The sequence below is a fragment of the Dermacentor andersoni genome, chromosome 9, assembly GCF_023375885.2.
Source record: "Dermacentor andersoni chromosome 9, qqDerAnde1_hic_scaffold, whole genome shotgun sequence".
In the NCBI taxonomy this organism is placed as follows: domain Eukaryota; kingdom Metazoa; phylum Arthropoda; class Arachnida; order Ixodida; family Ixodidae; genus Dermacentor; species Dermacentor andersoni.
In genome coordinates this window covers 112322055-112334699 of record NC_092822.1, presented here as the reverse complement: position 1 = coordinate 112334699, position 12645 = coordinate 112322055, and the positions used below count along the sequence as shown (strand labels likewise).

The window sequence follows — 12645 nt, the reverse complement described above, 5'->3', positions numbered from 1 at the left end:
CACGTAAGAGCTGATCAAAGTTCTTTGAGGCTCGTGATAATAATGACCTTGTCTCGCTTGTGAGTGCATCAGCGCGCTCTTCGTGCAGGGGTGAACTTTGACACCCTGGCACGCTCTCGTTGAGCTGGTCATCTGGCAGGCTTTCCTCAACTGTTTTTTCATCCCTCGAACTTAGCTCGGATTCGGTTATTGAAATTATCTCTTTTGCTGCTTCCGCTGGAGCAGCTTGTGCATTTTCATCCTTAAGCGACGCGATTTTACGAGCGTGGCCTCGCGTCAATGCCTGTACTATGCCTTCTCCCAGTTTAAGCCAGTTTTCACGCAGTAACCGATTAGAACGATTCGAAAAAATGTAAGGGTACTGAGTGACAAAAATTTAAAAACTGCAGCCTCGGTCACTAGCTCCCCGAATGGTCTACTGATTTTGACTTTGGCCATGGGCAGACACACGCTGTGCTCTTCTACAACCTGTTTGATACATGCTACTTCTCCAGTAATGTCATCTACCGTCACATAAGACGGATGGACAATGTCCATCGTGGCGGCACTGTCTCTTAGCACCCTGCATGGTTTGCATTACCTTGCAGGTCGGGAAGATAATGAGCCTAAAAGTTCCATATTCTCGTCTTTTTCATCTGCGTAGAAAAAAACTACGCTAGGCTTCCGCAGTTCACGGCGATATGTACCAGTTTGTGGCACTTACAGCAGCGGTTCGGTCTAAAAGATTCAAATTTTCTTTTCTGCTCTTTTTGTACAGTTTCGCCGTTACGTTTCTCCTGGCTCTTTTCTGCGGGCATTTCCTCCACGTCTGCAGGTTCCGATCGTCAAGTGTGCGAACCCTTTTTGAACGGAATTGGTTTCCGCGGTTCATTTCGACCGTCCCATTTTCCTTCCTTGGCGTTCAACTTTATACGCGTTGCGTACTCTTGGGCTAATTCAGCCGCCCTTCCCACAGTGTTTACATTCCCTCTGTCTTGCACCCACAGCTTCACAGATGCTGACATGCTTTTGTAAAAGTGCTCTAGACACATGCATTCAATGATCCTGTCTCTGCTCTCGTACGCTTCCACGCTTTTCAGCCACTCGACTAGGTTTGCCTTTAAGCTATATGCAATCTCCGGAGACTCTTCGCTATCTTTCTTGGCTGTACTCCTAAACCTTTGCCGAAAAGCTTCGGCTGAAAGGCGGTATTTCTTCACGAGACTAGCCTTAACTTTGGCATAATCATATGCATCTTGTGCACTGAGTCTGGCGATTGCTTCCGCCGCCTCACACGGCAACATAGACAGCAACCGCTGTGGCCATGTACTCGGACCGAAGTTCATCTTCTCGCAAGTCCGTTCAAAATTGCTTAGGAACAAGCCCATGTCGGTCCGGACCTCAAATGGCTTTAATAGCTTGTCCATGCGGTATGATTCTACCCCACTTGATCGTCCCGAGCCCCTTCACTTCCTTGAGACAACTCCAAACGTTTGCTTTCAAGTTCAAGTTGCATTTTTCTTAACTCGCGATCGGTATCGCGTTCCTCTCTCTCTGTCCGGTTCTTCGCTGTCCCGTTCTTCTCTTTCTCTTTCCCGTTTCTCTCTCTTTTTTAGAAGTTCCAATCCCATTTCAATTTCTTCCTCACTGGCCTTTTCGGAAATTAGCTCCAATAATTACGGTTTTAGCATTTCCTTGCGTACGTCTAGGCCAAGTTCCTCACCAACAATCAACAATTCGTCTCTCAGCAGTGTCCTTAACTCCATGATTGCTGCTTTACTGCCTTGGTCCTGCTCGCTAAATCTAGCTAGGAGAGCACAAACTAGCTAACACTCAACAATCTAGCTTCCCTACTGTTCTAAACAGAACAACCACAAAACGAAGCCTAGAGAGTCAAAGCAAGAATCAAGCACTCACCGCAGACACATCACCACGTCGCAAAGTCCATCCCACCGCTGTCATTCAGCTGTAAGGATTGGGGGATCAATTCCACCTATCGTAACCAGTTAAGATTGGAGTCGGGCATGAATTAGATGGTAGCTGGCCCATGCCGTCGTCCAACTTATCCACGCTGAGGACGTTGATGAAGGGAAGGACTGCTTCTCTTCGCGAACGAGGAATATGTGTTTATTTACAATATCTACAGAAGGACGTTGCAGTTCATCTATTATGACTGCGAGAGAATGTACTCAGCAGCCGCACAACAGCGGTTTATAAACACTCGGTCCTCCCTCGATCGCAAGGTGTGAGGGAAACGTTCGACCAGTCATTGTAAACAAGTCGCCTCTCTGCGCGAGGGATTACACACACACACACTCACACACACACTTCTTTGCGCGAGGTTCACGGTCCTCAACCGACGTCAGACGGACTTCGTAGAAATCGGGGCTTACTTCAGGAAAGGCGCCTTTTATTCCCCGAGCTGACCTCCGCAGCGCGCCGCCAGTGGCCCATTGTCTTGCGTCTTGAACGGCGCGTGGGAATGGACCTCGAACTACGTTCCCTCAGGGACTCCCCCGCTCGCGGCAGACCGGGTAGGCGGTGCCGTGTTCAGGCACAAAGCCTGCTTCGTCGAACGCATCTTGGCTCCAGGGACGGAGTCGAGGACGCGCGTATTGTTCTTCCCGCACAGTCGACGTAGTGACGCCGTGGCTAGAGGTTTGCGGTGGCGTTCCAGGAAACACTTTCACGCCGCGGTCGCAACTGGCTGGCAAAACTTGCAACTCAGCAGGCCGTTCTTAACAGCACAGAGAAGGTGCTCCAGAGTCTCGGGGTCGAACACCATCTGTCGCAGCAGCGCGAGAGGCGTCGCGTGAGAGAAGAGTGCATCGCCGTGATGGCAGCTTTCGTAAGCTTGTGTTATGTTCGCGTTCCTTGTCCGCACAACCTCTCTCCGGCGTTTTGACTGCGTCTTCGTAAGGCCCAATGAAAACGCGCCAAGCATAGCAACGCGCTCACTTGCCCGCGAGGTGTTCAGTAATCGAAGGACGCTCAGCAGCGTTCACTTGGCATTTTGGGCAACACTAAAACCTTAAGTAGGCCCATCCCCAAGTTTAAAGTTGGCTCGCCCCCAAATTTCAAATTGGCTTACCCCAAAAATATGCAAGTTGAAACCCCTCCCCTGAAAAAAATTTCAAGTTAGTCCACCCCAAGTTTAAGTTGGCCCATGTTGAAATTTCATTTTGCCCCACCCCCAAATTTGTTTCTCCACAACCAAATTTGAAGTTGGTCACTCCAAAATTTTAGTGGGCACACCTCCAAGTCTCATCATCATCGTCATCAGCCTAGTTACGCCCACTGCAGGGCAAAGGCCTCTCCCATACTTCTCCAACTACCCCGGTCATGTACTAATTGTGGCCATGTTGTCCCTGCAAACGTCTTAATGTCATCCGCCCACCTAACTTTCTGCCGCCCCCTACTACGCTTCCCTTCCCTTGGAATCCAGTCCGTAACCCTTAATGACCATCGGTTATCTTCCCTCCTCATTACATGTCCGGCCCATGCCCATTTCTTTTTCTTGATTTCAACTAAGATGTCATTTACCCGCGTTTGTTCCCTCACCCAATCTGCTCTTTTCTTATCCCTTAACGTTACACCTATCATTCTTCTTTCCATGGCTCGTTGCGTCGTCCTCAATTTCAGCAGAACCCTTTTCGTAAGCCTCCAGGTTTCTGCCCCGTAGGTGAGTACTGGTAAGACACAGCTGTTATACACTTTCCTCTTGAGGGCTAGTGGCAACCTGTTGTTCATGATTTGAGAATGCCTGCCAAACGCACCCCAGCCCATTCTTATTCTTCTGGTTATTTAAGTCTCATGATCCGGATCCGTGGTCACTACCTGCCCTAAGTAGATGTATTCCCTTACCACTTCCAGTGCCTCGCTGCCTATCGTATACTGCTGTTCTCTTCCGAGGCTGTTAAACATTACTTTAGTTTTCTGTAGATTAATTTTCAAACCCACCCTTCTGCTTTGCCTCTCCAGGTCAGTGAGCATGCATTGCAATTGGTCTCCTGAGTTACTAAGCAAGGCAATATCATCAGCGAATCGCAAGTTACTAAGGTATTCTCCATTAACTTTTATACCCAATTCTTCCCAATCCAGGTCTCTGAATAGCTCCTGTAAACATGCTGTGAATAGCATTGGAGATATCGTATCTCCCTGTCTGACGCCTTTCTTTATTGGGATTTTGTTGCTTTCTTTGTGGAGGATTACGGTGGCTGTGGAACCGCTATAATAGCTTCCAGTATCTTTACATATGGCTCATCTACACCCTGATTCCGTAGTGCCTTCATGACTGCTGAGGTTTCGACTGAATCAAATGCTTTTTCGTAATCAATGAAGGCTATATATAAGGGTTGGTTATATTCCGCACATTTCTCTATCACCTGATTGGTAGTGTGAATATCGTCTATTGTTGAGTAGCCTTTACGGAATCCTGCCTGGTCCTTTGGTTGACAGAAGTCTAAGGTATTCCTGATTCTATTTGCGATTACCTTAGTAAATACATTGTAGGCAACGGACAGTAAGCTGATCGGTCTATAATTTTTCAAGTCTTTGGCGTCCCCTTTCTTATGGATTAGGATTATGTTAGCGTTCTTCCAAGATTCCGGTACGTTCGAGGTCATAAGGCATTGTGTATATAGGGTGGCCAACCTTTCTAGGACAGTGTTCCCACCATCCTTCAACAAATCTGCTGTTACCTGATTCTCCCCAGCTTCCTTCCCCCTTTGCATAGCTCCCAAGGCGTTCGTTACCTCCTCCGGTGTTACTTGTGGGATTTCAAGTTCCTCTAGACTATTCTCTCTCACCTTATCGTCGTGGGTGTTACTGGTGCTGTATAAATCTCTATAAAACTCTTCAGCCACTTGAACTATCTCATCCATATTAGTAGCGATATTACCGGCTTTGTCTCTTAACGCACACATCTGATTCTTGCCTATTCCTAGTTTCTTCTTTACTGCTTTTAGGCTTCCTCCGTTCCTGAGAGCCTGTTCAATTCTATCCATATTATAGTTCCTTATGTCCGCTGTCTTACGCTTGTTGGTTAACTTCGAAAGTTCTGCCAGTTCTATTCTAGCTGTAGGGTTAGAGGCTTTCATACATTGGCGTTTCTTGATCAGATCTTTCGTCTCCTGCGATAGCTTACTGGTTTCCTGTTTAACGGCGTTACCACCGACTTCTATTGTGCACTCCTTAATGATGCCCATAAGATTGTCGTTCATTGCTTCAACACTATGGTCCTCTTCCTGGGTTAAAGCCGAATTCCTGTTCTGTAGCTTGATCCGGAATTCCTCTAGTTTCCCTCTTACCGCTAACTCATTGATTGGTTTCTTATGTACCAGTTTCTTCCGTTCCCTCCTCAAGTCAAGGCTAATTCGAGTTCTTACCATCCTATGGTCACTGCAGCGCACCTTGCCGAGCACGTCTACATCTTGTACGATGCCAGGATTCGCGCAGAGTATAAAGTCGATTTCATTTCTAGTCTCACCATTCGGGCTCCTCCACGTCCACTTTCGGCTAACCCGCTTGCGGAAAAAGGTATTCATTATCCGCATATTATTCTGTTCTGCAAACTCTACCAATAACTCTCCTCTGCTATTCCTAGAGCCTATGCCATATTCCCCCACTGACTAGTCTCCGGCCTGCTTCTTGCCTACCCTGGCATTGAAATCACCCATCAGTATACTGTATTTTGTTTTGACTTTACCCATCGCCGATTCCACGTCTTCATAGAAGCTTTCGACTTCCTGGTCATCATGACTAGATGTAGGGGCGCAGACCTGTACAACCTTCATTTTGTACCTCTTATTAAGTTTCACAACAAGACGTGCCACCCTCTCGTTAATGCTATAGAATTCCTGTATGTTACCAGCTATGTTCTTATTAATCAGGAATCCGACTCCTAGTTCTCGTCTCTCTGCTAAGCCCCGGTAGCACAGGACGTGCCCGCTTTTTAGCACTGTATATGCTTCTTTTGGCCTCCTAACTTCACTGAGCCCTATTATATCCCATTTACTGCCCTCTAATTCCTCCAATAGCACTGCTAGACTCGCCTCACTAGATAACGTTCTAGCGTTAAATGTTGCCAGGTTCATATTTAGTTGACTCAAATGCAAATTTCAAGTTGACCCACGCTCGAAGTTTAGTTGGCCCATCCCTACTATAGTTTGCCTCATGCATTTTCTAGTGAGCCCTACGTACCTCTATGAATATTTTTTTTTTATTTTTAAGCTTGAAATTGTTTCTTGTAGCCTTAGAAAGCTACCAATCATCTACATTTACGCTTTCATAACGAATAAATGACTGAACTTTCAAATTACGACGCATTTTTGTGCAGACACAAGGCGTTACACATTTCGCATGATGTGGCTGGCGTGCTCACGAAAGAAAGCTTACGCTTTAAAATTTATCAATACAGTGAAAATTGATTACTCAGCACACTCCCGTAGCGTGGCGCTACAAAAAACGACGTGGAGCAGAGATTGTTTAACGATGTTATTGTTCTGTTGTGGCTGAAGCTTCAGTAATAAACAGGTGCTGGCGCAAATTTTGCAGCCGCTGGCGCTTGTAGGAATCAGTTGGTGTAAGACAGAGCTAATTGGAGATCACAGTGAGAGGTCTTCGTCCTGCAGTGGACATAAAATAGGATGATTATGATGGTGACTATGATGATGATGATGATAATTTTGCAGACCCAGATGTGTACGCAGATGACGGGAAGTACTCTATTTACTACACTAAGTTTACTGGAAGTGGAAGGTACATCTTGAAGGTATACGTGAGCGGTCACAACGTTAACGCGTCCTGCAGGACGGCATGCTCTGCAAGCTCCAATAAGCCCCTCATTACGAAGCAGAATACCATCGGTGAGTACGATCATTCAGACGTTTTCATGAAACACTCGTACTGAATGTAGAAACAGGATGCCAGCTTTTTGTTGCAGCCTCCTCCATGAGCACGAAAATCTTTTGCCTGGCATAAAACTAAAAAACAAACCCTGTGTCACGTAGTGAATGAGATGACATACTGACGGGAAGCAAACCGACAACCCACATGTAAAGTCCCGTCAGATTATTTTATGTTGTATGCAACTGATAGTTCATTCACAGAGGTACTACTGCTTAAAATGCTGCGAGTATTGGGTCTGCTTGATTCAAGTGCATTTAAAGGGTACACTGCCCTATAGCCGGGCCACTTCAAATATTGAAAACAAGCTCCGCCCGCATAATCACGAGGCCCCTGTCATCCGTGCCCAGAGCCCGAAATAACTATGAGAGTGTACATTGCACTGTTGCACGGTTATCTACCGCAAAGACGCAAAGATATATAGGGTGTAATTTGGGAAGGACCGTAATTTAAGGTAAAAAGATACCAGCTGATTACATAACCTCCATCAGTGGCGGCCCAAGAAGACGGCTATTGTCTAGGCCAGGCACGAGCAGCTACATGCAATTGCACATTATACATGCCAGGTTTTTCACACAGCTTGTCGTGCTACAAAAACATAGAATGATTTGTTGCTATAGGTATGTATGGTACAACAGTTTTATTTTGTGGGCACACTGTAGGAGAAATATCGCTCATTGGCTTTCAAAGCCACAGTTTTGACGAAGTTAGTATCAGGGACTTCTTTCAATCTTCAACACTTCCTAATTTCCCACCAACGTGTCTGCGGCATCTATGACGTAATCCTAACCCAATGGTAATGCGATACTTGATGAGTCTTTTAAATGAACTAGACGTCAACACCGCCACGATATTTCTGACAGGCATGAAGGTTCCCCCAACAGAGTAATGCAGATCGGAAGCGATGTACTGTAAGCTTGGTGACATATTTTTAATGGGGACCCGAGCCGGGATCGGGCATAGAATCTCCTGGCTAGGGTCGGATAAGCGTGGGCTTCCTATTTCTAACTTCTCAGGACGCCTACTTTAAAAATTCCCACCCTTACGTTTTTTACTGAGAGGCGCCTCTGGGTGGCACACGACACAGGCCCCAGTGACCACCCGTGCCTACCTGCACGCCGCACCTGCTTCCACGTTCGCGGTATCGGGAGACTCGTCAACGAAGTTCCGAGGTTATTCGCATCTGATATCTTCTTTTTCTTCTTCTTTCTTTTCTTCTTTCTTTTCTGCACAGTTTCAGTAAGGGATGAGCAGTAGTGCTTGCTGGAGGTGAACCTAGCTTTGCTACATTTTCCCGCCTTTTCAGCGATGCATACCGACGCTTCACAAATTGCATAAATGTGCTTATTATGGACGGCCTTACAAAGGCAAATGAAGCGGCCCGTAGGTCTGAAGTAATTAAAATACAATAGTTAAATACATTTTTCGGTGATCCTTGCTGCCGTGATCGTCGTTGTCACAACACAACAAAAATCCATAATTGTTTTCCTTCATAGTAGCATGGGCGGGCCTGCCGCGCTGACAAACATTAACGCGGTGCAGAAAAGAAGTGAGAGGGCACCGAGACATGAGTGCCGCCTTTCGTTAACAAAAATCAAGCTGTAATCATACCTACCAACCCCGAATTTTCGTAATGTTTAAGAATTTGAACCATTCACGATTTTACGAATGTGGCCGATAGTTTTACGAAAAATCATTTCTGCACGTCGGTCTCTCTACCTGCCGTTGCAAGCCTCTGTTGGTGAAAGGAAGCAAGACGGATGCTTGCGTCGACCAAGATAATACGAATTAGCCCTGAAGTAGGTGAAATTCGCAATCACCAAATCACTGAAGAAGTCACCAGGATGTAGTAACTATTTGTCGCTTGTCAATGTTGGTTTTTCCAAGTTTTTGGCACGCTCGGTGTGCTACCTTTCGAGTTAAGCCATTACTCGAATGCGTTTGTGGTATCCCTAATACAAAAAGAGTGATCAGGTCATTTATGAAAAAATCATGCTATCGTCACCGCTGATCTGGGCGACAACAGGAAATCATATCCTAAACAGAATTTTGGTGGGAACTGAACGTGATCCTAAACCGATATTTCTGAACGTGTCTGCACCCGAGCTCAACCGGAACCACAATAGAACAATAATATTTACCGGCTAGCCGCGCATCGGTTTTGCATATGGGGCGACGCGATTACTAAACATGTTAGCGATTCTTCGAATCAACTATTTCAACTGGCGCGTTATGACTATTTGTTATGACTCACAAGCTGAGAATATCAATATGCGAGAATACATACAGACGATGGGCACTTGCCGTTCACCACGGCCAACTCTAATGGGACTAATGGTCTTGGCTTTGCGAGCTGCACTCCGTTTCCGAAATTTTTCAGGGACTCTGCGTAATCACCGGTTTTGTGGAACCTATAAATAATGTGCTTTGTTTGCAACAAGGCGAATTAACGTTTTCATAGCTGTCATATGGCATTTATTTCTTGTGTGTGTCCGTGTCGTGTGTTAGGTCGCGTGCATGTGCACGGGGGTGCATATTTCTTTGGTTGGTCTTGATGCCCAAGAGTTATTTAAAAAGAACACCACCACTAGAACTGCTGTGGTTGTAGCAACGCGAGTGGTCAATTCACGCGCAACGCCCAATGTTAAAAAACGGAGAGAACAACCGAGCCCGAGATTGCGTGGCCTCGGTTCGTGTTGGCGCCATTCCAACATCCGGATTCCTGCCGAGTCAAAGTTCGCTCATATCACGAAACACATTAACTAATCATTGACGGAAAACTGGATGCCATTTAGATTAAGCCAAACAAAGCAATAAGATGGCATCTTATTCGACATGAAATTTGGTAGCATATGAGCATTACCCATATGTGTCACTATTTATCTTTTATATAAGTACCCCACCGAATTTACTGGCTCGAGCTTCAGCATTTTACATTTTAGCGTTCTTTGAGAAGCAATATTCAAACCAATTAGTCAGTGGTGTGGAAGTGACTGGAAATAATAAACCGCTTTTGAAAGGCACGTTCCTTAAACAGCTCTCAGGTCCGTGCGCGAGAAGTGACTGAGGTATCCAGCAGAATGTCTTTTCACCGACTCGTTTCCTTAGCGGTGTTAAGATCTCCTTATATGCAACTGTTAACTCTTCCCATAAAATCACCTACTGTAAATAACACGCATCCCAATGATAGCCTTCAGAAGGAGCTTTCTTGACAGCAAGGACAAAACCGTGTTTTGTTTGTTTGTTATGTCTGAAACCCTCACAACAATATCTTTATTTGCAGAATCACCTACAGGGCCCTGCAACGTGTCCGATGAGTACCCCAAAGAGTGTTGCGAACTGTCCAATAAGTATCCGAAAAAGTGCTTCCTTTCCTACAACGGCACCTTCAAGTACAAACGCCAGCGGCAAGGAGAAGAGACAATCAACGGCACTTGGTACAGGGTTGTCGACGGAGGATCTTTCTATGTCGACGACAATATCACCGAAAGCATGTACCCGCCATTGAAACCTTGGAAATTTCGAGTCTGTTGTGCGAGACCAGGAAACAATGGCACTCTTCTCGTTGAGATGAGCTGGAATTGGGCGGGTGCACACCTGAATTCTGGAAAAGGTTGGTATTAGATTAGCTCTGAAAGCGCAGCGTAGTACTTTAGCACATAAGGACGCCGAAGGACGAAGTGAGTGTGTTAAGCATGGTTCTGGAATTATTCCCCGGAGGACTGGTCACCTGGAACGAATTCGGCACGCGTTGAGTGGAAGTGCAATACTCTGACTGTTAAATCAAACGCGTAATCCATGCAAATTGAAATCAAGCCTATCCGTGACTTTTCGTGACGCCACCTTTGTTGCGGGCAGAATTAAAAATGTATCCACGAATCGAAAATAGCTGTGATATCTAAGCCCGAATGTATGTAATTTGTATGGTGATACAGATACAACATAACGAGAAAAAATGGATACTGAAACAAGGGCACAGAATATCAGCCGTTTAAACGTTTTCTATCTGTAAGATAAGGACAGGCGCAGTGTAGTATTGAATACATGCTGGCGTGTTTTGTTACCAATGCGAGATATACCTCGCATGAGAAATAACTCGCTCAGGTTTTGCTCTAACATTTGTTTCGTTTCATGTGTTCTTTCTAACAGCGTCATCAATCGATATCCGTGTGAGTAAGACGTCCGCAAGTCTCGAGGAAAACTTCGAGTCACAAGGGAAGATTGATTCAACCGATTTGGTTAAGGGAACCTTAGAACCTGGTGAAGCATTCGAGCTTAACGAAGTTACCATATCACTTTCTCGTGACTGGGCAGAAGTTACAGAAAAATATACAAGGTGGCAAGTTAAGTTTGCTGCTAGAACGACGAACTCCCTTAACGTGACTTCAGAGCTTTCAGATGTAGCAGACTTGGACTACTACAACGAGAAAAAGTACACATCAGAGGCTACATTCAGCGTGCCTACAAGAACAGCAGCAGCTGAAAAGAGCACATCGACAGGCGGAAACACAGCCGAAAATGATGGGGCGTTTACATCCACGATTCAAGACTCTGACGACGACCAAAAGTACACGTCAAAGGCGCCAAGAAAGGAGCCCCCGAGATACACGGAAGCTGACAAAGGCAATGGAGAATCTACAGGCGGACACAGCGCCGAAGACAGCAATGATGGCACATCCACATCTGCAGTGCCTTTGGTTCTGGCTCTTATTTTGGCTGCGGTGGTGATCGCTTCCGCCGGACTATGGGCGCTCAAAAAGATCAAGGATGAACGCGAAGACGTGGTGGAAAAAAAGGGTTCTGTTGAATTGACCGCCACAACAAGTGTGTCGGGGCAGTAGAGTTGAAAACTTTGGAAGTTAATAAACTTCACTCAAGACGAGACACCAGGTAGTGTTTCCAGACTCGCATGTTCTTATTGAGCCTGCTGTTTCACCGAAGATATTCAATTCCTAATAGTACGACACTGCACTTGAAATTTTTCAATAACTTGCTGCTTCTCGCGCACCTCAAGATCAGTGAATATTTATTTCAGCAACTGCATAATATACCTATTCAAATAGCAGCAAATGATACAACTGCTGAATTGAGAATGTTGCTTGATAATTATGCGTTTGGCAACATCCCGTAGACAAGTTTGATAATATGCATCCCTCAATTCCGCCACGACTTGCAGTGAGCTCGAGTTACTGTCCGCTGAAACCACAGCGCGATCGAAGGACATGGCGTGTAAAATCAATGGGCCTTCGGCGACAATCTAGAAAGGTGAAGAAAAGGGGGTCAACCGAGGGGCCCGATTTTTTTTATTAGTCATAAGAAGCCAACAAACATAGAGCATCACTAGCGAAATGCGAAGGTTGTGGGATTGTTTCTCACCTGCGGCAAGTTGTTTTTCCATCCACTTTCATTTCCATTATTTCATCCTTCCTTTATTCATTTATTAGGCGCAAGTAATTTCCCCTAAGTTGTCTTTGGTGGGAGTGTTTGTTGGCTTGTTATTATAAATCTAGAAAGGTTGAATTGCTTAAGCAAGGAGGGTGTTCAGTTTTGTATATAGAACAGTCGTCGTAAAATGTCAATCATAAATTCTTAACATGTTTTACCAACAAAGACTTGCAGTGAACGAGTTGCCAATTGAATCATTGAATCAGCAAATAAACATTTTAACGCACGATAGCTAGCGAACAAGAATGGGTAGCGGCTGCAGGATGCATGGTGGTTGCAAGGGGAATGTGGAAATGCGGCTGCATGATTACAACA

General features: G+C 45.5%; 1 protein-coding gene across 1 annotated transcript in view; it reads left to right on the top strand.

Annotated features, from left to right (window-relative positions):
- Window positions 1–6889, top strand: part of LOC129384508 (calcium-activated chloride channel regulator 4-like) — a 34002-nt gene extending 27113 nt beyond the window's left edge. Inside the window, exon 6 of the mRNA XM_055070040.2 lies at window positions 6672–6889. Coding sequence (XP_054926015.2) covers window positions 6672–6889 — 218 coding nt within the window. The remainder of the gene's footprint in view (window positions 1–6671) is intronic.
- The last annotated feature ends 5756 nt before the right edge of the window (window positions 6890–12645 follow it).